General features: G+C 39.2%; 1 protein-coding gene across 2 annotated transcripts; it reads right to left on the bottom strand.

Moving 5' to 3' along the window:
- Window positions 1-22803, bottom strand: th (tyrosine hydroxylase). 2 transcript variants are annotated; one of them, XM_014123840.3, is made up of 13 exons: window positions 22568-22803; window positions 21877-22080; window positions 18569-18743; window positions 18019-18107; window positions 17586-17653; window positions 14047-14097; window positions 11895-12040; window positions 10771-10906; window positions 5984-6053; window positions 5696-5752; window positions 5350-5445; window positions 4358-4491; window positions 1-2316 (listed from the first exon to the last, which is right to left on the bottom strand). In XM_014123840.3, the coding sequence occupies exons 1-13, from the start codon at window positions 22652-22654 to the stop codon at window positions 2157-2159; spliced, it is 1473 nt and encodes a 490-aa protein (XP_013979315.2). In that variant the 5' UTR covers window positions 22655-22803; the 3' UTR covers window positions 1-2156. The 2 variants fall into 2 exon arrangements, with proteins under 2 accessions (XP_013979315.2, XP_013979316.2); XM_014123841.3 differs by lacking the exon at window positions 4358-4491.
- Between the last annotated feature and the right edge of the window lie 1848 nt (window positions 22804-24651).

Raw genomic sequence — 24651 nt, 5'->3', positions numbered from 1 at the left:
TAATGCTAATGTCTGATTATTTCTTTTTTTATATTGATATTTTTACAGAGAATGTGCTATCACAACTTCCTCAGTGGACAAGCATAAATATATTTATATAACATCAGATACAGTCCTTTATTTTTATTCTGCTATTACATCGCAACAAGCACAATGCTTACAATTCACAGAAAATTGTTATACACACAATAATATATTTTTTATTCCAAACAGGGTGATTTGTTTTTAATGATTTAAATATTTTCCCTGGTTCAATATTACAGTAATTTACATAAACATCTTTCATTTTTATCATTATACCATGTCCAGTTTCCCTACTTTTATTACATTCATAATTTTACTGCTTAGATTTTGTAATTATCCTAGCGTTTTACATATTTTGTTGAATTCAATCCAAACTATTAAAGTGAGGTGAAACTTTGCATTGAGACTTGTTTGAAAGCATAACACATGTGAGTAGCAAACCACAACCTTGCCTTAATCCTACATTAACCCTGCATTTTAGCCCTATTCCTTGTGCACAAATTTTCGCATTTTGTCGACAATGCGCCATTTAAAAATAATTTCAGATTGAAGTGACATACTCACCCCTCTGTATTTATTTGGACAGTGAAGCTTAAACTATTAATTTGTCTCTATAATCCAGCATTTTGGATTTGAGATCAATTGTTTCATTTGATGGAACAGTACAGAATGTAACATTTTATTTGAGGGTTTTTTCAAGCACTTTATGTATCAAGTCCCAACATTTGAAGGTATCAAGTATTTGGACAAATTTACTTGTAGTCTATTATAGTAGTCAAAAGCTTAGTAATTGTTCCCATAGTCCTAGCACGCAATGCCTACACTGTACATCAAACTTGTGACTCTTTAAAGTTGTTGGATACATTTGCAGTTTGTTTTGGTTGTGTTTTGGATTATGCTGTGCCCAAAAGGAACTGCATGGTGAATAATGTAGGTTGTGTTTAAAACAGGTAGCCCAGCGCTGATCTTTTTTCCACTAATTGGTCTTTTGACCAAATGAAAATCAGATTTTCTCTCATCGGATCTTTTTCAGACCTGATCAGATTCGTCAAACGCAGCCGAATTGTTCATTTTGGAATCACTTTTATTGTAAATAAGAATAGAATATGTTTATGAACACAACAATAATGTGGATGCTACCATTATGGATAATCGTGAATGACTACTGAATAATGATGAGTGAGAAAGTTAGAGGCACAAAGACCATACCCCCAAAACATGCTAACTTCTCAACATGACCAATAACGGGAGTTTTTTGGTAGCGGGATATGATATTTATGCCTCTGTAACGTTCTCCCTCATCATTATTCAGGATTCATTCATGATTATCAGCAATCATGGTAGCATCTACATTAATTTAGAATTGTTCAGAAAAATAATATATTGTTATTTACAATAAAAGTGACTCCAAAATGACACAATATATTATTCACCATTCAGTTCCTTTTGGGCACAACGTAATCCGAAACACAACCAAAACAAACTGCAAATGCATCCAACAAGTTTGTGGAGTCACATGCTAGGAACATTGCATGTTAGGAAAATGGGACCAAATACTAAATGTTTGACTATTTTAATACACTATAAGTGAATTTGTCCACATACTTATGACACCTTCAAATGGGCCGACTAGATACATATAGTGCTTTCATTTCTAAACGGTAAAACAAATATGAATGAACATACCCTCAAATAAAAGGTGACATTCTGTGCTGTTGCCTCATAAAACATTTGATCTCAAATCCAAAATGCTCAAGTATAGAGCCAAATTAAAAGTTTTAGCTTCACTGTCCAAATAAATACGGAGGGGAGGGTGTACAACATTTGAGATGAATGCAGTCTCCACCAATGGAGGAAAATTACCTTTAAAAGCCTCATCGTCTACAAAGCGCGATCAGATTGAATCCTGACTTTAGTAAACATGGGTACCAATGGATAATGCCCACCCACCTGCACAACATATCTTAGAGACATCACCAGATCAAATAAACCAAACAAGTCCAGTGAGAGGTTTCAAGGTCGCCACTTAGCAAACACATAAAGCAACTCATAAAGCACAAGAGAACAATGGTCATGTCACACATCAAATTGGCACAGAGTGGGACCAGCAGCAGTAGCGGTGTTGTTGTACATCATGCGAGCACGTTGAGGGCATCTGTGAGCATCTTCAGCTCGTCCTTAACAGACTCCAGGCCTCCTCGGATCTTCAGGGGATTGTCCAGGACCTCTATGCTGTAGGTGTAGGGATCAAACCGCACAGAAAACGGCCTCTTAATTCCAGCCACATACGATCTGTCAGGAAAAACACAAGGCAAATATAAAATGTATAGAAAGTCTAATATCTACTGATTGGTCAATGTCTGTCTGTCTGTCTGTCTGTCTGTCTGTCTGTCTGTCTGTCTGTCTGTCTGTCTGTCTGTCTGTCTGTCTGTCTGTCTGTCTGTCTGTCTGTCTGTCTGTCTGTCTGTCTGTCTGTCTGTCTGTCTGTCTGTCTGTCTGTCTGTCTGTCTGTCTGGCCTGCCTAAAGTTCAGTGACAACATTCTCATTCTTATTGTATCAGGCAATATGGATATAAAGGGTTCAACTTTTCTTCAGTAGAGGCCAACTACAAGAAACATTAATTCAATATGCATTGAATCACAGAAAACTGATTTGCATTGCACTGCAACTACATATTAACCATCTACAGTCTAAGCCTCTAGAGGGCGATATCGACCAACCAAACATATGGAATTGTTGTAAGTTAGTAATAACATGGACCATTAAGCTGATTTAGAATTTTAGGACCCTTGAAGGTATAAAAAAATATATATATGTAAAAATATTTTTTATAAAATATTACATCTGGCCTTACTACTATTAGACCATAGAAACCCACTGACTAACACACAAATACATGGCAAATAAGAGAAGCAAAAAATATACACTACCGTTCAAAAGTTTGGGGTCACTTAGAAATGTCCTTGTTTTTAAAAGAAAAGTAAAAAATGTGTCCATTAAATTAACATCAAATTGATCTAAATACAGTGTAGACATTGTTAATGTTGTAAATGACAGATTTTTTATGGAATATCTACATTGGCGTACAGAGGCCCATTATCAGCAACCATCACTCCTGTGTTCCAATGACACGTTGTGTTAGCTAATCCAAGTTTATCGTTTTAAAAGGCTAATTGATCATTAGAAAACCCTTTTGCAATTAAGTTAGATCAGCTGAAAACTGTTCTGCTGATTAAAGACTAGTTGAGTATCTGGAGCATCAGCATTTGTAGGTTCAATTACAGGCACAAAATGGCTGGAAACAAAGACCTTTCTTCTGAAACTCATCAGTATATTCTTGTTCTGAGAAATGAAGGCTATTCCATGCGAGAAATTGCCAATAAACTGAAGATCTTGTACAACACTGTGTACTACTCCCTTCACAGAACAGCACAAACTGGCTCTAACCAGAATAGAAAGAGGAGTGGGAGGCCCTGGTGCACCCCTGCGCAAGAGGACAAGTACATTAGAGTGTCTAGTTTGAGAAACAGATGCCTCACAAGTCCTCAACTGGCAGCTTCATTAAATAGTACCTGCAAAACACCAGTCTCAACATCAACAGTGAAGAGGCGACTCCGGGATGCTGACCTTCTAGAAGCTAGCAGGTAGATCAGGTTTAAAAGCAAAAACTGATGTAAGTTGGTAAAATAATAAAACTAGTGTGAGACTGGATTATACGGCTTATACGTGTGCACTTGTGTGTGTATGCATTCGTGTGTCAATGGCCGTGTCTGAAATCTGTTTTACCTACTACTTACTAAAACGACATGCTCTGTACTTCAGTGGAGGCTGGTGGGAGGAGCTATAGTAGGGCAGCTCATTGTAATGGCTGGAATGGAATTAATGGAAGGTATCAAACACATCAAACATATGGAAAACACATGTTTGACTCCATTCCATTCATTTAATTCCAGCCATTACAATGAGCCTGTCCTCCTATAGCTCCTCCCACCAGCCTCCACTGGTGTACTTATAGTACTACATATTATTTGGGATGTACTGTTTAATAAAAATGTATTCAGCAAACAACAAATATCAACATTCCACTCATCCATACTGAGAAGGCATCATCTAATGCGCAATCGCGCTTGTTAATTTTTCATTCAGCTTTGAATGGACGATTCTCTTCCTCAATAGTGTGCAGTGAATTCTACTTCATGAAAAGCGAGTATGATTATGACATCCTGGTATACTACGTTTTCTAAATGTATACTTTTGCATACCAAAAAAGCCTACTATTTAGCCTACAAGTATGGGTATTCTGACACGGCCTATGTGTGTCTGGTCCGTTACCTGAGTTTCTCTTTGGCATCTGTGAAGCTCTCAGAGACAAAGTATACAGACTGGTAATTCTGGTCTTGGTAGGGCTGAATGGCAGCAGCCTCTGGGTCAAACTCCCTCCTCTCTGGCTCATCTGACAGAGCATGCTGGGCAAGACAGGGGGAGAGTGAGAGATAGGGAGGGGACGGGGACGGGTGGTTAATGTCTGGACGTCTGGATATTACTGTAATTCAACATTTAATTGAAAATTAGGTTAGGGGAGGTTTATTCTGTCCTATTATGTTGTCTATACGGTGGCTTATATCTAAGATGAACCTCTTAAGGATCTGACCTTTTTTTTTGTGCCTAAAATGACATACCCAAATCTAACTGCTAACTGCTCAGGACCTGAAGCAAGGATATGCATATTCTTGATACCATTTGAAAGGAAACGCTTTGAAGTTTGTGGAAATGTGAAATTAATGTAGGAGAATATAACACATTAGATCTGGTAAAAGATGTGTGCGTTTTTTTCATCATCTTTGAAAAGCAAAGAAAGGCCACAATGTATTATTCCAGTTTAGGTACAATTTAGATTTAGGCCACCCGTTGGCAGCAGTGTATGTGCAAAGTTTTAGACTGATCCAATGAACCATTGCATTTCTGATCAAAATGTAGTATCAAGTCTGCCCAAATGTGCCTAATTGATTTATTGACACATTTTCAAGTTCATAACTGTGCACTCTCCTCAAACAATAGCATGGTGTTCTTTCACTGTAATAGCTACTGTAAATTGGACAGTGCAGTTAGATTAACAAGAATTTAAGCTTTCTGCCCATATCAGATATGTCTATGTCCTGGGAAATTTTCTTGTTCCTTACAATGTCATGCTAATCACATTAGCGCACATTAGCTCAACCGTCCCGTGGGGGGGGGTCACCGATCCCGTAGAGGTTTTAAGATATGGTATGATTTTAGAATGGAGAGAGAAAGAGAATACTCCATGTCTAAAACCATGTACTCACCACTAGCTCGCCATATGAGGAGAGGAGTCCTGCCCCGTAGGCTTTCACAATGCCACCCTGTTTACACAGACCAAACTCCACCGTGAACCAGTAGAGCTGAGACACACACACACACACACACACACACACACACACACACACACACACACACACACACACACACACACACACACACACACACACACACACACACACACACACACACACACACACACACACACAGGAGACATGCTTTCTAAATGAGTTATGTTTCCACAGCTTTACACTTCATATGTTTTGCATGTGTGGTAGGAAGCAAATAAGGAATCAGGAATAATCCAAGCCATGTTGCAACAACAAAACTTACCGTTGACAGTTTCTCAATATCTTCTTCTGAAGCCCCCAGTGAAGCAAGACCGATGTTCTACAAGACACATGTGATCTCTGTTAGTAAAGCATGACAGAGTATCATCTTTGGTTCATGGTATACAAAGCAGACAAGAGGCTGATGGGTGCAGACGGGTGCAGACCAGAGGCCCAACTCTCTTTCATTTTAGAACTGCTCCTTTTATAAATGTTATTGGGTTAAAAATGTCCATCTTCAGAATCAATAAATCAGAATCAATAAAGCCAATAAAGCCACAGAATTTGTCACCTGAGAAAACTGGGCGAACACCCGGTCAGCCAGAATGGGGACGTGGCCCAGGAGTTCGTGCACACAGTCCCTATGGCAACATCACAAAAATAATGAGATGATTAAATGCTAAATGCACACAGTCACACAGGAGATGGAGACAGAGAGTGAGAGTAAGATGCCCAGTACATATTTCCTACAATTATCATACAGAAAGTGCATGATGCTGTCTCTATCTAAGGAGGTGCAGATAAGGAAGAGAGAGGTATGGAAACAGAGAAATGAAGATAAATAAATTATACAGGACAGAGAGCTGTTTGGACTGCAGACCTGAGTTGAAATACTATTTGAAATCTTTCAAAATACCCTGCAAGAGATGCAAAATAAGTCATGTCAAACTTTGTAGAATTGCAGAAACCCCCAACTGACAAGAGGTTTCAACTCGCTGTTCACATTTGAGGTTTGGTCCAACAGAAGGTCTAACCGAATTATTCATAATGTGTTTCGGTGTCCATATTAACACATTGAGATATTATTTTACTGTAATAGAGGACTAGTTTTCTAACAATCCCCTTTCTATGTCTCAAGTCCTCAAATTGCACGCAGAGCAGACACTCCTAAAACAGCATTATCAATGAACATTGATTCTGGAAAATGTATGCTCAGTACTACATACCACTAGCAGGATTTTATCCAAAGACTGTTATACTAGCTGTCTAGTCTGTGTTTTATAAATGTGCAATAAGCATAAAACACAATTATATAAGGAATTGGCAACACATTCTCATTCTGAGAAATAAGGTAGGCCACTCGATTTCAACATGAACAAAGTGGACAGGCTGTCATGCTGTGTTCAAACAGTTGGAGACGGACAGAAGGGTGTGTTCATACCAATTCAACTGTTCTACCTTGTTAGCTAGCAAATAGATCTAAGTTGGATAAACTTGAAATATAAAGATTAGTTGGCTGCTCACTAGCACGTGGGCTTGTGCTTGAGAGATTGTTGATGAGACCTGGGTTAACTTTCTATAATGCCTACAAGAAGTTAGTCATTATTAGTGAATTTGCATTATAAATGGTTTTGGTATTGTTTTTACAAAATGGTATTGTCATAGACAGACTTGAAAGTCAGATCAGTTTTCTGCCCTACCTAACTCTAACCCTACATAAGGGACGCATGTGGCAGCTCCCTTACGATTGATGAGGATTTTCATAGGGCAAATGGATGGTCCCTTACTAGACGTCCACGGGTGCTATTAAAATAGGCAGACGACCTCAGGTCGCACCCCAAGGCCTGGTCTCCGGGAAGTAAAAAAATAAAGCCCTGAAACAAGTTGGCGGCGAGGCCACAACGCTCTTTGAGTTAATGCACATTTTGTGGGAATAAAGGTCGAAAATGGTAATACAGAGCTAATTTGACCACTTCACGTCAAAGTACATAAACCCACACTGTAAGGAAAAATAGAACAGCCATTTATCTATTGTAGTTTACGAGAAATCGTACAATGTCCATTTCATGATACTAAAACAAATGTTTTTTTGTTTTTTTAAGTTATAGATCCAGTTGAGGTGTGTTAAGGCGAATCCGTTAAGGCGGGTTTCGAAGCTCTACGTGATTTCTGTGATTTTCTGTACTCACACACACACACAGCCAACATGGAGTGACACAGTGTGGGGCTTACAGACACACAGAGCCTGCAATAGTTACCGGCGTTCGAACCATCAAAGAACCGTCAGACCTAGAGCTCTGAAACGTTATAAACCTGTTCTAGAGCTTAAGTCGGTAGTGCACGGTGAGTTATGTGGCTTTAGAAGGTTCCCCGGCTGAGAAACAGCCTAGTCCATTTGCAATATCTACAATTAATTTTTAACGTCGCGAAAATGACAACGTTTAGAAAAGTCCCAGAATCACAATACTAGGTGCATTGAAACCGCCTCGGCCCATAGAAACGGACCCTACAAGTTTCTGTCCGAAAGGTCTTTCAGGGACCCCGTAGCAACGCCCGAAAAAAGTGAATTTTCAGCACTAATTAAGGTCGCTGCTCGGGCTCCGAATGACCTATCGAGCCAAAACTCGGGATTCGGGGTCGCCTCAGCTAGGCCTACACATAATGTCAGAACTGGAACCACAGCTAGAACGTAACTATGTGTTTAAATTTTTTTTATGGTTTTAACAGAAGGCGCTGTGAATTTTGGGCCGGCTCTGAAATATGTGATAGTTGGCTTCTAAACGAGTTGGAAAAAGGGGGTTTGGTGTTAGTATGTCTCAGTTTGGTGTCAGTATGATATCTTATTGACTGATGGATGGCTGACTTGATGGCTGACTTATTGTCCATTTCCAATAAGTTTAAACAGTGATGAACCATCACCAAATGGACAGGCTGAAATCAACACTGAAAGGGTTGGCAAATGGCATCACCGTAGTCTCTGGGATGTGCCGAGTTCAACGAGGTGAGACCACTTGACCGTAGCTCGCTTGGTCTGACCGCAGCGACTGTGCAAAAAGTAGGCCCAGGATGAAGCCTGACAATTTGTGATTTCAACATGCTTTTGACATATTGTGGCCTCTGGGTCACACAGAGACACACCGTTTTCGATGGGGTCGTTGGGGGAAGGTTGGGGTGGATAAGCCACAGAGTTATTCTAACTGCGCTCGCAGGTTCATGTAGTTTGACACGTCTGAGTTTCTGCCTAAGGATAACATGGGTTTACAGGTTATGCTCTAACTTTTTGCTACATTAAATACATGCTTAATCATTTGGACAAGTATCCTGCCTCTATTGTATTGTGTTTTGGAGAAAAAGGCGGTCATGTTAGCAGTAACTGCATAAGGTTACTATGAAACCAAGGTAAATAAAAGCAATTGTTCTCAGTTCCACGCTATGAACAGTTACTGCCTTTTTGCCTAGTAGGGCAGTATTGCAAAAAAGCAGGCTCAATTATTTTGATGAAATAATGACATTATTATTGGGTCTTATGGTTGTGGAAGGCTTATATTTAGCCTAGGACTAATTTCACAAGCCCTGAATTCATTAGATTATTGCTGACTGTTTGTATTTGACCTTTAATTGTACAGCAAAGCTTATTTAAAGAAACCCCCCCAAAAAATTGAGATGCACAAATTATTAGGTAAAGCACCCCATTCACGAAAATGGTTTGCTCTTACAGAGAGTCACGTGGCCGTGGCTTGCTATATAAAGCAGGAGAGACAGTGTCACGGTTGTTGTCGGTGAAGGAGGACCAATACGCAGCAGGTACGTGTATGCTCATCTTGAGAATTTATTAACTTCAAAAAATGAACGTACAAAATCACAAAACAAAAAGAACGAACGAACAACTACAAACAGTCTGGCTAGCATAGGCTCAACACAGAACAATCACCCACAAATAACACATACAAACACACCCTAATATATGGGACTCTCAATCAAAGGCAGATAGACAACACCTGCCTTCAACTGAGAGTCCCAACCCCAATCAACCAAACATAGAAACACACACACTAGACTAACCATAGAATTAACTAAACATAAACCAAAACCCGGAAATACTAAATCAAACACCCTTTACACAAACACACCACCCCGAACCACATAAAACAAATACCCTCTGCCACGCCCTGACCAAACTACAAAACAATTAACTTTATATACTGGCCAGGACGTGACAGACAGGCATCGAGGTATTCAGAGACTGTTCGATTGAACGTTAGAATGGGCAAAACGAGTGACCTAAGCAACATTGAGTGTGGTATGATCGTCAGTGCCAGGCACTCCGGTTCCAGTATCTCAGAAACGGCCGGCCACCTGGGCTTTTCACGCACGACAGTGTCTAGGGTTTACTGACAATGGTGCGACAAACAGAAAACATTCAGTCAGTGGCAGTCCTTTGGGCAAAAACAGCTCGTTGATGAGAGGTCAAAGGAGAATTGCAAGGGGGTATGCTCCAAAACGTTGTGTGGGTTCAAGTCCCCTACGCGACTCGAATCTCCTGCTGGTCCTCGAGTCAAATAATGCATATGTGATGTTTGTAGATCATTTTAATAATGTATGGAAAAATTGTACAGTTAAATGTACACGTCTGTGCAATATATGTAATAAACATGATTATTAACAGTGTGTCTACAGGGCTGAAGAAAGATGCCTCATTAAATGTATTATTATTATTCATTATCAAGGTGTTGCACTTCCCTTTGCAACACAATGACACAAATGTAATTGTACATAAAAAAAATGAGAATAATCTAATTTGGGATTCAAACCCTTGCCGCAAACTGCGAAAATGATCAGGAGCTTGGCTCACTACACTGTGAGCTATTTAAACACATGGGATTTAGTAACTTTGATTAGCAGAACTTCTGTTAGGAACGCTTTCATGAAAAACTGGTCGATCAGGTACAACTACAGCACGTCAACGTTTTTAATTGGCTGATGTGGAATTTGTTACATTATAGTTAGTTGCATGTCATTTGCGGCATACATGATCTTGAGCAAAGTCATTATAGCCTGTCATTTCACTTCCCCTGTGAGAACAATGAGCACAGGATGATTTGGCTTTGCTGTACCACAGCCGAAGCCTGACAGCAGACTACCTACCAAAGGTTGCACTGTATCCAATACAATGTAGAAAAATGCAGATCAGCTATCTTTTAACCCGGGTATGGAGAACTAGGATGTTGTGCAATGTTAAGATAGAAATATAGCATGTAGAATTAGGAATCACATCAGCTCTATTCATGACATCTCTATCTGCAACTTTCTACAATGTTTGCATACTGAATATGGCCATGGTGAAACAATAGTACTCACGGTTCAGGGGAGTGCATGGGAGAAGAGGCATGGCGTATATACTGGGTACACTGGAACACGCGGAAGGCCAGACTGGCTAAAAAGTCTCTGGCAGAGAGGAGACCTGCCACGGGACGCAGCTGGAACCCTGTACGCTCTGTGTGTGCGAGTGAGTGAGTGAGAGCGAGACAGAGAAAGAAAAAATAGAAAAAGCAGGGAGACAGTGACAATGACAATTGGTACTAATGACTACGCATCTACCAAGAGGTGGAACTTAGGTAGTGTATATTCAGCCGACAGAAAATGTATGACTGCGGTACGTAACCTTTGTCTCTAAACCCAACCTTAACCCTAACCTTTACCATTTTCGACCCATACGCAGGTTGAATATCTGCTTCTTTGCATGTACATGTATCTAATGTTCAATCAGGAGTGGGCTGTATTGAACATGCTATAGGCCAGTGGTAGACACTAATATTTCGGAGGGAGCTACTTTATTGGGGGGGGGTCATGAATTGAATTTGATTCATACAAGATATCAAATGAATTCATACATGATATTTAAGATACTATTAACATGGACCATCAAGCTTTCATTCAAGTTGCAGTATTAGAAACAAATGTGTAAAAATCATTGTATGAATCTTTTGAATCTGGCCTTATTGCCATTATCTCAAAAATAAAAAGTTGATGATGATTATCAAGCAATCTTTGTGTATGATCGTTTGTGAAGAATCAATGCATTTCCCACAGTCATTCTGTACAGATTCTCCTCTGTCTCTGCTACTGAGACCTGCACAGCTTGTGTGATAGATAGAAACAGAAGACACAAACACATTCCTGAGAATCTTAGCTTTCAGGAATGGGGTCAAAAACTAGAGCCAAATGTGTAGGAATAGTTTGTTTTCAAGATGCGCTAAAAGCACTAGAAACCGCTGTTACTGTTCCGTTTGTCCCAGACGATAAAAGCAAGTGTTACTAACGTAACCATGATTCTATGAACTAAGCGGCGCATTGAGGAAAATATTTTTCACAGCACATTCATTCAGATTATTGCTGGAGTTGCCAATGAAATTGCAGAGAGACGCACGCGTCTTGTGAGATGCTCCATGACAATGGCTGCTATAGGCGGCATGTATGAGTACCTCTGAGGAAGCGTGACACGTCCTCCAACTGGGGGATGTTTTCAGGGCTGTATCCACAATGTCTCTCCAGCAGGCGGAAGGCGTCCAGGTGCTCACTGCAGGCATGGGTGGTGTACAGGTCCCTCAGGGTGGAGTACACCTCTCTCCTATTTAACACACACACGTGGGAGAACACACAGACATGCATGCACGTACGCACACACACATGGATACACACACACCAGAAGATGAACACACGATGGAAACAAATATAATGTTGTAGATAAAATTGCAGATGAAAATGTAGAAATCTTAAAACACAACTGTGAGTCGTTATGGGAAAAGGATTGATTTCTAGGACTTTTCAAGACAACTGTTATAGAAGTCCAAATATATCCATTAAAAAAGAGAAGACTTCTGTATAACCCATTTCTAGAATGGTGAGCTGAATGTGTGGCCTCTCTTTGATTGAGTTATGGCAGCATATTGTCCTCTAGGTCAACTATAAATCTCTCCAAAACAAAACTGTTTACTCTCTTATAATCGGGTTATCCATGAGCAAGTCTACGTCCCAAATGGCACCCTTTTCCCTATATAGTGCACTGATTTTGAACTGGGCCCATAGGACTCTGGTCAAAAGTAGTGCACCATATGAGAATAGGTTGTAATTAGGGATGCAGAACAAGTCGTGTACCAGATGGTTGACAGTCACTTCGGAGAAGTTCGGTCAAGGGACCTGAACGCTTTTTTGAAAATGTTTTTATATTGTTCAAACCCAATATTTCCGTTTGGTGGAGTGAGTCAAACAATGAACTGACATTTTAGACTGACATGATATCTGGGCAATTGACTTTAATCTGTGACATTTGCACATAAACGATCAAAAGCTTTTACTCTAGATTGCTTGATAGCACCCTCCATCCTGTGGCAAATCAGGAAAATAACCATTAAATAACCTTTACCACTCTGAGTCAAAATCACAAAATCATAAATAGTATGAAATAAACACGTCTTTGTGCAAATGGACATGTAAACAGAGGGCTGAAGCGTAACAGAAAGCATACAATAAACAACCCTTGCACGATAAGTATTGAGATGTGAAGAGTCATTGTAGTTCCAAAAGCTACTGCCTAAGCTTCAGTTCAATGCTCTAACACTATCTTAATTAGGACTAGACCCCTTTTTTCTCAATTTCCACCTGACTAACGTGCCCAAAATAAACTGCCTGTTGCTCAGGTCCTGAAGCCAGGATATGCATATAATTGGTACCATTGGAAAGAAAACACTTTAAAGTTTATAGAAATGTTAAAATAATGTAGGAGACTATAACACAATAGATATGGTAGGAGAAAATCCAAAGAAAAACCAACCAGAATTGTCTTTTTTTGAGAGCCCATGCTCTTACAATGGAAAGTATAGGGGCATACTGAATTCTAGCTCCCAGGATGCAATTCCTATGGCTTCCACAGGGTGTCAGTAGTCTGTGTTTAAGGTTTCAGGCCTGTAACTTGCAAAACAAATAAGAAATATCAGTTTTAGTACAGGGACACTGTCTTGTAAATTCGTGTTTGGGCGCACGATGAAGACAAGACGCACCTTCTAAAATTGGTTTCCTATTAAACATACTTCTTTCCGTAAGAAATATTATAGTTTGATTACATTTTAGAGTATCTGAGGAGTAAATAGAAATGTATTTTGACTTGATGAAACAAAGTTTAGCGGTAGATTTTCAGATTCCTTTCTCTGCACATTGAATGAGTGGATTATTCAAATCAATGGTGCCAACTAAACTGACTTTTTGGGATATAAAGAAGGATTTAAACTAACAAAACGACAGTACATGTTATAGCTGGGACCCTTTGGATGACAAATCAGAGGAACATTTTAAAAAGTAAGTGAATATTTAATCGCTATTTGTGAATTTATGAAACCTGTGCCGGTGGAAAAATATTTTGATGTGGGGCACCGTCCTCAAACAATCGCATGGCATGCTTTCGCTGTAATAGCTACTGTAAATCGAACAGTGCAGTTAGATTAACAAGCATTTAAGCTTTCAACCGATGTAAGACACTTGTATGTACCTAAATGTTTAATATCCACACGTCTATCACTGATTAAGGTTTGAATACTTATCACTGATTTTACCAAAGAATATCATGCTAGTGCCACTCACCATGTACCGATCTCCTCCTCTGTGTATTCTACTCTGGGGATAGGCTCCCCTCTGACAAAGAGAAGAATGAAATTAGCAGATATACACCATTGTAGCTTAATATTCCTAGATAAACCTTGTATCCACTTTCTTTATGATTTTTACATGACATTTTAAGTAGTCATTCGTCTCCATGTACTGTGAAAGTTTCATGACTCTTTGTATTTGTATTACTACATGGCAGACCTAGAATAACTATAGTTTTAACTATTCTTTGCGGAAAGTAACTATTTTTCCGGGGAAATAAACATTTACTTTTGAGGTGACCACTACTTGAATACAGATCCGAAAAAATACTACTTTTTAAAACAATTTCAAGAAAAATCTCAGAAAGTAATTACTTTAAAAAAATTATGGCAGTGCTGTATCTGGAACTGCATGTTAAGATAGAAATATAATGAATAGAGCACACCAAATCTAATAAACTATTCCAATCTAAAGGACAGTCATATTTGATATACACAATACATTTCTATCTGAACATTTTGTAAATGTCCATTCTCCTGAATGTCCATTGCCATAAAGTCTAACCATTTATATATACAGTACCAGTCAAAAGTTTGGACACACCTACTGATTCAAGGGTTTTTAGTGAAGACATCAAAACTATGAAATAACACATATGGAATCATGTAGTAACCAAAAAAGTGTTAAAAAATAAATAAAAATGTATCTTTGAAATTCTTAATTCAAAATGCACTCGCACATCTGAGCTATCTTTTTTGCAGGTGCATGGTAACAGTTGAATAAAATGAGAAAAAAGAAGAATCCCGCACACTGCTCTTGATAGTGTCACTACTCTTTAATAAGCTTTTACGTATCGGTCTCACGGCCGTCTTCAGAGCTTTTTTTGCACTCTTGGCATTCTCTCAACCAGCTTCATGAGGTAGTCACCTGGAATGCATTTCAATTAACAGGTGTGCCTTGTTAAAAGTTCATTTGTGGAATTTCTTTCCTTCGTAATGTGTTGTAGCCAGTCAGTTGTGTTGTGACAAGGTATGAATGGTATACAAAAGATAGCCCTTTTTGGTAAAATACCAAGTCCATATTATGGCAAGAACAGCTCAAATAAGCAAAGAGAAAATGACAATCCATCATTACTTTAAGACATGGACAGTCAATGCCTATGTGCCAACATTTCTTCAAGTGCAGTCGCAAAAACCATCAAGTGCTATGATGAAACTGGCTCTCATGAGGACCGCCACAGGAAAGGAAAACCAGAACAACAGATTTTGACCTTGTCAGCTCGGGAATTTGATCTTGCAACCTTTCGGTTACTAGTCCAACCCTCTAACCACAAGGCTACCTGCCACCCTAGTATTGGTATTGTTTCCTTTTGACAATTAATAGGCATATTTTGTTACTGTTAGCGTTCTCATTAATACTTAACAAACTGTTCTGGCACCTGTGTAATAAAACTGTAATAACTTTGAGCAACATTTTATTAACATGTTACATAACACTTTGGTAATTGCATTTTAATTGCATAGCAATGAGCAATACAGTACTCTACAGGAATAGTAACTGCTCCTTATTCCACATGTTATAACTCCATTATTATGCAATTATAAAGCAATTTCCACAATCTTATGGAGGGGTTGGAACCTAAATTATTTTCCAATCGTTTCGTTCTGAACAGAACCCCTCAAAAAAATGGTTCGGTTCCACTGTTACTATACACACAATACCCCATAATGACAAAGCAAAAACAGGTTTAAAAAAATGTTTGCTAATTTTTTTAAAATAAAAATTGAAATAACTTATTTACATACGTTTTCAGACCTTTTGCTATGAGACTCGAAATTGAGCTCAGGTGCATCCTGTTTTCATTGATCATCGTTGAGATGTTTCTACAACATGATTGGAGGCCACCTGTGGTAAATTCAATTGATTGGACATGATTTGGAAAGGCACATACCTACCTACATAAGGTCCCACAGTTGACAGTGCATGTCAGAGCAAAAACCAGGCCATTAGATCAAAGGAATTGTCCGTAGAGCTCCGAGATAGGATTGTGTCGAGGCACAGATCTGGGAAGGGTACCAAAAAATTACTGCAGCATTGAAGGTCCCCAAGAACACAGTGGCCTCCATCATTCTTAAATGGAATAAGTTTGGAACCACCAAGACTCTTCCTAGAGCTGACCGCCCGGCCAAGCTGAGCAATCGGGGGAGATGGGCCTTTGTCAGGGAGGTGAACAAGAACCCGATGGTCACTCTGGCAGAGCTCCAGAGTTCCTCTGTGGAGATGAGAGAATGTTCCAGAAGGACAACCATCTCTGCAGCTCTCCACCAATCAGGCCTTTATGGTAGAGTAGCCAGATGGAAGCCACTCCTCGGTAAAAGGCACATGACAGCCCGCTTGGAGTTTTCCAAAAGGCATCTAAAGACTCTCAGACCATGAGAAAGGGTTCGAGTCAGGGTTAGGCTTCTCTGATCTGATGAAACCAAGATTGAACTCTTTGGCCTGAATGCCAAGCGTCACGTCTGGAAGAAACCTGGCACCATCCCTACGGTGAAGCATGGTGGTGGCAGCATCATGCTGTGGGGGTGTTTTTCAGCGGAAGGGACTGGGAAACTAGTCAGGATCGAGGGAAAGATGAACGGAGCAAAGTACAGAAAGATCCTTGATGAAAACCTGCTCCAGAGAGCTGAGGACCTCAGACTGGGGCGAAGGTTCACCTTCCAACAGGACAACGACACTAAGCACAGAGCCAAAAAGACAATGCAGGAGTGGCTTCGAGACAAGTCTCTGAATGTCCTTGAGTGGTCCAGCCAGAGCCCAGACTTGAACCCGATCAAACATCTCTGGAGAGACCTGAAAATAGCTCTGCAGCAACGCTCCCCATCCAACCTGACAGAGCTTGAGAGGATCTGCAGAGAAGAATGGGAGAAACTCCCCATATACAGGTGTGCGAAGCTTGTAACATCATACCCAAGAAGACTCGAGGCTGTAATCGCTGCCAAAGGTGCTTCAACAAAGTACTGACTAAAGGGTCTGAATACTTATGTAAATGTGATATTTATATTTTTAATAAATTAGCAAACATTTCTAAAAACCTGTTTTTCCTTTGTCATTGTGGGGTATTGTGTGTAGATTGAAGGAAAACAATTAATACATTTTAGAATAAGGATGTAACCTAAAAAAATATGGAAGAAGTCAAGGGGTCTGAATACTTTTCGAATGCACTGCATATTCAAGTACCTTAAAATATTATTTGTTTTTCTGAGAGGTATTCCAAATACTATTTGTTTTTCTGAGACCTGTATTTGAATATCAAAGAAAATAGTTGCCTTTTTGTTAAAATTATATAAACTATATTCGACTACCTCCAGTTTGTACTGTATTTTCAAATAAACTACAAAATACAACTACAGTATTTTCTGCCCAGGTCAATATATATATATATATTCGTGAAATTAGAAATCTAATTTCTTAAGGCTTATGTTTAAAATGAATAAATGTTGTAATGAGTTACGGTATAATTATTTCTGGCTTACTGTTTATATCTGAAGGCAATGTCTCCAATCATCTTCCTCCTCTGCCTATAGACGGGATCTGTGAATCCCTGTACAAAACCGTCACACAAAACATGAGTAGAGACCCAATATCTATAGTTTCACATTTTATCTAGTGTAATTATACTGTCATTAGAAATATGGCAGCGTTTAGGCAATGTAATAAGATTATTATCTGATGTAGGCTCAACGACTGTCAAAACTTGTGAGTTGTGGCCAAAACGTTATTTCACATTTAATAATAATAATGTAATAACAATGTAATAAAGGTGTAATAGCATTGTAACAATGATATTCTCTCTCTCTCTCTCTCTCTCTCTCTCTCACTCTCTCTCTCACTCTCTCTCTCACTCTCTCTCTCACTCTCTCTCTCTACATAAGCAGCCTGAGTGATTGTTTCCATTCATTCACTCACTGGGTGTTCTTGGTCTAAATCTGGATCAAATTTTGTGATAAGGTGGTGACATCTGTCCAGCTCTGAGATTTTCTTTGGGAACCAGTGAACTGAAAAAAGACCGTAAAGACATTTTATTTTTTACAAACATGCTCCCATTTTCATGTATATCTTTAATTCTTGTCGCCGCAAAACACGTAATGCACACAAATGTTTGGACAAAGCCTGCCATCTATCGTAGATTAATAGCTTTGGTCAACTCAATAGCAGCTACAGTATGACTAAATACAATGCAAAGGTGGACTATATCTAAGGAGGTGACCAGCCAGTCAAGTCTTGAGAGTCAACAGAATCATTCAACTATACTTTTTGAGATTTTGTGAGTGTAAAGATGGTTCAGCTAGGTTACATTTGGGTCATACATTGGCTATACAATATTAGATGGTCTTACACTTGACAGCTGCTTTTGTTTAAGCCTCGAGTTCCACAGCATTATGTGTTCTCACCTGTGCTCGTGAGACTAGTACAGTTTTAGTAAAGTGCATTATGCAGAAATATTGAAGGTTCTCACATTTGACTTCTTTGGTGGTTTTGACGTCCTCTGCTATCCTCTTGATGGAGCTGATGAGGGTGCTGACATCAGACAGGTGCACCTCGCAGCGGACAAAGTACTCCAGCCCCTCCAGGCTGTCCCGGGGCTTCCTGCACGGCCGTGTTTCCAGGTGGTGGATCTTAGCTTCAAATGTCTATCAGGCACAACATATATATCTCTTAGGCTCTTCTCAATTGCTCAAACATCTTTCCTTTCCTCGTCTACTCCCCTTCATCTGCACAATGGTAGAAAAAGTACCCAACTGTCATACTTGAGTAAAAGTAAAGATTTCTTAATTAATAGAAAATTACTCAAGTAAAATTCACCCAGGAAAATACTACTTAAGTAAAAGTCTAAAACTACTTTGGTTTTAAATATACTTAAGTATTAAAAATAAATGTAATTTCTAAAATATACTTAAGTATCAACAGAAAAATTATAAATAATTTTTAATTCCTTATGTCAAGCAAACCAGATGGCACCATTTTCATTTATTTATTTTTTACTGATAGCCAGAGGCACACTCCCACACTCGACCATTTATTTAAAAAAAAAACATGTGTTTAGTGAGTCCGCCAGATCAGAGGAAGTAGGGATGACCAGGGATCTTGTCTTGATAAGTGTGTGAATTGGACCCTTTTCCTGTCCCGCTAAACATTCAAAATGTAACAAGTACTTTTGGGTGTCAGGGGAAAATGTATGAAGTATGTAAGTGAAGTAAAAGTTGTAAAAAATAAATAGTAAAGTACAGATACACCCCAAAAAACTACCTAACTCGTACTTTAAAGTATTTTTACTAAAGTTCACACCACCACTGCATCTGCACTAGAAAATACTTGAAATGTCTGTCAGGCACAACATACTTCTCTTAGGCTCTTTCTCATTTGCTAAAAATGTTTCCTCGTCTCCACCCCTTCATCGGCACTACCTAGAAAAGACTTGAGAACATTATTTTATGGTGGAATTGTCACGCCCTGACCTGAGAGAGCCTTTTTATGTCTCTATTTAGGTTTGGTCAGGGTGTGATTTGGGTGGGCATTCTATGTCTGTATTTCTATGTTGGGGATTGCTTTGTTTTGGCCGGGTATGGCTCCCAATCAGGAACAGCTGTACATCATTGTTGCTGATTGGGAGTCATACTTAGGCAGCATGTTTTTCCTTTGGGTTTTGTGGGTAGATGATTTCTGTTTCGTGTGTTAGGATACCTGACAGGACTGTTTGGCTGTCGTCTGTTTTTCTTTGTGAAGTGCCTTTTTCATCTAAAATAAAAGATGAACAAATTCCACGCTGCACCTTGGTGTACTACTTCAGACAGCCTTTACAGGAATCTCATCATTAGACTGGTTTTCATCTGGTTTGTTCTTGCAGTGAAGGAAAGGAAGTGAGGAGATGTTCCTACAATTGAGAACAAACCTTTATGATAGAATAAGAAGGGTTGGAGTGAAGGAGAGCGGAAGGGAGGGATGGGTGCTAGGTCTAGCCAAAGGTCTGAGGTCTGAACACATTTCTCCCGTAAACTGCATGGGCAGAACAACCTTTTACTGCAGTGGGCTAAATCAGGGTCACACAGAGTGTTTTGTGGTAGTTGTAAACAAATCAACTTTGAAACAAAAGTATACACCTCACACACATGGTTATGGGCTAAAAGAAAGAAGACACCTGTACCATGTCAGATATAGAGTTGAAATGTATGACATTTTGATTTTGCCTCCCAATATTACACTTTATATACATCACAGAAGACTGAAATATAACAAAACCGTTTGACATAGAAACACTGGATTTTCGTAATTAAAAAAAGTTTATTAATTAGGAAAAATATGAATAAAGTTCCACCCATGAGGGGCTTCTGGTCATTCGACTGCAGAAATGAGCTATCATGTCAGTGCAGGATTTCTTCACAAACGCAGGGCAACTAACGCCTCTATCAGACCTATCAGACCCACAGTGTAGATGCATCAATACTGCAGATTATTATTCAATTTTTTTCATTTTTATTATGTAATCCAACATTTGTCGATATGTGTGCAGCGTTCAATTGGAAATGAATGTACTTCTTGTGCACCAAAACGCAACGACACTGACGGTCTGATCAAGGCAGAAAGGGAGATTACGTGCTCTTACGTGTTTTAACAAACTTGCTTGCAACACTTGATCTCATGCTGTTCTGTGATACCAGAAAGCTTCCTCTAGGTTCTCTACATCCACACCCAATGAAATAGCGACCTATCAGGAACATCAAAAATCGCAAGCCTGGTAATATAGGATTATATTTCCTACAAAGATTTCATCTTAAATGTCAACATCATTTATGTCATTTTAAATAACTTGACGAGACTACAATTGAATTAAAACAAGATTATACTTTAACGCAATCATGACCCACTGGGCATTGACATCAGTTCAACATCTAGTTTTGTTTTACATTTGGTTTAGTTGTCAACTAACGTGAATTCAGCGTGAAATCAACGAAAAATGTTACCCTGTCATTGGATTTACGTTAAAAGTTGGGTGAAAAAATGACGAAATTCCTTGACATTGAAGACTTTTGGCAAATCAAATCAGTTTTCCACGTTGATTCAATATCATCACTGATTTTTGGGGGGGTTGAACTGACGTTGAAATTAACTAGTTTTTGCCAGGTGGGGATTGGAATGATTAGATTAGCCTACACATTTTAAGATTTGGACAGTTCAGGGATATTTTATTTTCCCTTGATAAGAAATGTACTATACTTTAAAACAAGTTTTTGTTGATAGCATAGGCTACACCACGAAAATAATATCGTCATTGAATCGTTCCCATTTAGGAAATCTATTTAGGCATAATCCTTAACACCTTTGTTCAAGGCTCCAACAATCTGCTCTGCATAATTTGCCAGAACATTCGAATTTACCTAGTTGCTTCTCCTGAACCATAATGACATATTAGACACAGTGACGTTGCCTTGTCGCCTGGAAAAATCAACAAGAAGAGCTGAGAGCAAGCACTAATAGGCTTAGGCTACAACATTTTCTCACACTTTACAACTCCGAATTAATTGCCTTATTGAATATCTCCTATTTTCTCGTATATTCATACAAAATATAAGTTGTGCAAAATATGTATTCCACTCTCCATTTGAACAAAAATAAGTTTTGGTTTGTGTTATTTGGTAGACTATTGGGTTAAATTCGATGTTTATTTTCAAAGTTAAACGTTTCACTTTAAATCCTTTTTTTGAATTATCCCAAATCCTATTTAGGCTCTTTAATACAGAAAAGGCATAGCTCATCGTTTGTACTTACCTCGAACACCTTAAGAGAGCGTGACAGTGCTGGTGTCTTGGAATTTCTCAGCGTGAAGAAGAGATTGAGCAGCGCTTTTCCATCCTCTTCCTCAAACACGATCTGTTCAGTCGCTTCAGCCGCCTCTGCCGCGGCTGCCGCTGCCTCTCGTTCTTTCCGCGCATCCTCGATCAAACTTTGTCGTCTCCCAAAGAATCTTGGAGACTGCGCCAAAAAAGAGCAACATATTGCATTTAAAACTTTAAAAGCTTTACTGTTATGTCTGTGAACATATTTAAACTCGAACATATTTATCTCGACCACCGACAGCGCACAAGACACAGCCCATAGTAATTGAAAACTGGAGAGCCTTGCTTACCTCGATGGAAGCATTTTACATCTCCAAAAACGCATAAGAACACCAATGCAGGCTAAGTAAACCTGACGCATAGCTTACTCTTAGTGATTTAAAAGCCGAGCTGCTAAACCACAATAAGTTATTTTCCTATAAAAAGTTACCATTTACCCAACCGCTCCTGCATAATAGTGCCCTCTCCAATGAGCCAGGCTCTCTGCGCGCATTGAGGCAACATAAAAAAAAGTCTAAAAAAGATTAGCAAGTGACACTTATAACAATAGTTGTGACCATTTCAACTCAAAAGTTGAGTATGATAGGGCTAAATGGAATGGTAATAAGAACGTTACTCCTTACCGTAACAGAATCAGACCTCTCGAGCTCAGACGCTGCCCTGCGCATACTCTTCGTTGAGGAAGAAGAGCTGCTTGAAATCGGCATCATCAGATTCTGGAGTGTGTAAGATAGTGTCTTTGTAAGCGTGTGTAATGTGAGTGTCTGTGTATCTGAGCGTCTTTTATTGATGCTCCCTGCACTGCGTTGACTTTGCTTGGTGCGCCTGGTGTCTTTTTTCTCCACGCGGAAGAACTTGCCTGTCTTATTTATTGGGGAGGGGGGAGGATTTGTTTGTCCTTCCTGACGTCAAACATCCCGTTCTCTTTATCAAACAACACAGCATCCGACACATGCTCCCATATTTGCCTTAATTATTATGTAACAGAGCAAGTGGAATTTTAAAAGCCATTTTCGTGTGGTTTCGTTTTGGTATCCTAATGTAGCAAGAAAATGTATATTGATTTCCAATCATAGCTGCGGGAAGTAGGGGTGTAGAAGGTTCTGCAGCACCTCCTGATAAATTGAAATAATGTGTACAACATTATATGACAACTCCTGTCTGAACACTGATGAACATGGGCAGCACATGCACCAAATATAGAACAGTTTCTTGCATTGCTGCCATAGAAATATAATCCATAGCACCCAGCTAGCACATAATGTTCTGAGAACCATATGTTTCTTAGAGCTTGGTGAGAGCATGTTTGCCCAATGGTTATTTTGCATATAACCTTCCCATAAAGTCTCCTACAGGTTTCTTCATGGTTCTATTTAAAGTAATATTCTCAAATTATTCAGAGACCGTAAAGAAACAACCTTCTTCTGTGGGAATTCTAATTCTTCAGCATAATGTTTTCTGCAGGTTTCCTCATGGTTCAATTTAAAGTCCTGTTTTCAGAACATTAAGAACACTTTCCATCAACCCCCCAGAAATCCTTAGTAATGTTCAAAGAAGGTTCTAATAATATTGTTTAAAAACATATACATTTAGTTTTCAGCATCAACAAAAGTCTCTCTGTCCTCTATCTTGTTACGGGTTTTCAAGTGTTTTGGCCGCATCCACTAATTGGCCACACCTGAATCAGTTCCTCTGTAGAGATGGGTGAACCTTCCAGAAGGACAACCATCTCTGCAGCCCTCCACCAATCAGGCCTTTATGGTAGAGTGGCCAGATGGCAGCCACTCCTCAGTAAAAGGCACATGACAGCCTGCTTGGAGTTTGCCAAAAGGCACCTAAAGGACTCTCAGACCATGAGATTCTCTGGTCTAATGAAACCAATATTGAATTATATTTTTGTTCAGTATACAGTACCAGTCAAAAGTTTGGACACCTATTCATTCCAGGGTTTTTCTTTATTTTTTACTATTTTCTACATTGTAGAATAACAGTGAAGACATCAAAACTATGAAATAACACATATGGAATCATGTAGTAACCAAAAGAGTGTTTTTAAAATGTTATATTACATATTTGAGATTCTTCAAAGTTTGCCTTGATGACAGCTTTGCACTCTCTCAACCAGCTTCATGAGGTAATCACCTGGAATGCATTTCAATTAACAGGTGTGCCTTGTTAAAAGTTAATTTGTGGAATTTTTAATGCGAGCCAATCAGTTGTGTTGTGACAAGGTAGGGGGGGTGTAGCCCTATTTGCTAAAAGACCTTGTCCATATTATGGCAAGAACCGCTCAAATAAGCAAAGAGAAATGACAGTCCATCATTATTTTAAGACATGAAGGTCAGTCAATCCGGAACATTTCAAGAACTTTGAAAGTTTCTTCAAGTGCAGTCGCAAAAACCATCAAGCACTATGATGAATCTGGCTCTCACGAGGACTGCCACAGGAAAGGAAGACCCAGAGTAACCTCTGCTGCAGAGGATAAGTTCATTAGAGTTAACGGCACACCAGATTGCAGCCCAAATAAATGCTTCATGGAGTTCAAGTAACAGACACATCTCAACATCAAATGTTCAGAGGAGACTGCTTGAATCAGGCCTTCATGGTCGAATTGCTGCAAAGAAACTCCTACTAAAGGACACCAATAAGAGGAAGAGACTTACACAGACCAAGAAACAAGAGTAATGGACATTAGACCAGTGGAAAT

Source organism: Salmo salar, chromosome 10, assembly GCF_965601325.2.
Source record: "Salmo salar chromosome 10, fSalSal1, whole genome shotgun sequence".
NCBI lineage: Eukaryota > Metazoa > Chordata > Actinopteri > Salmoniformes > Salmonidae > Salmo > Salmo salar.
Note: the sequence above shows the minus strand (reverse complement) of the source record. Positions and strands in the feature narration are given on the sequence as shown.

What these genes read in the sequence shown, in the direction of transcription:
- th (XM_014123840.3), bottom strand. Translation starts at nt 22,654, where the DNA reads ATGATGCCGATTTCAAGCAGCTCTTCTTCCTCAACGAAGAGTATGCGC. An exon ending in CCCATGCACTCCCCTGAACC is followed by an intron (nt 6,054 to 10,770) that starts GTGAGTACTATT and finishes ATGTTGCCATAG; the next exon opens with GGACTGTGTGCACGAACTCC. An exon ending in GATGCCAAAGAGAAACTCAG is followed by an intron (nt 2,317 to 4,357) that starts GTAACGGACCAG and finishes TTTTCCTGACAG; the next exon opens with ATCGTATGTGGCTGGAATTA.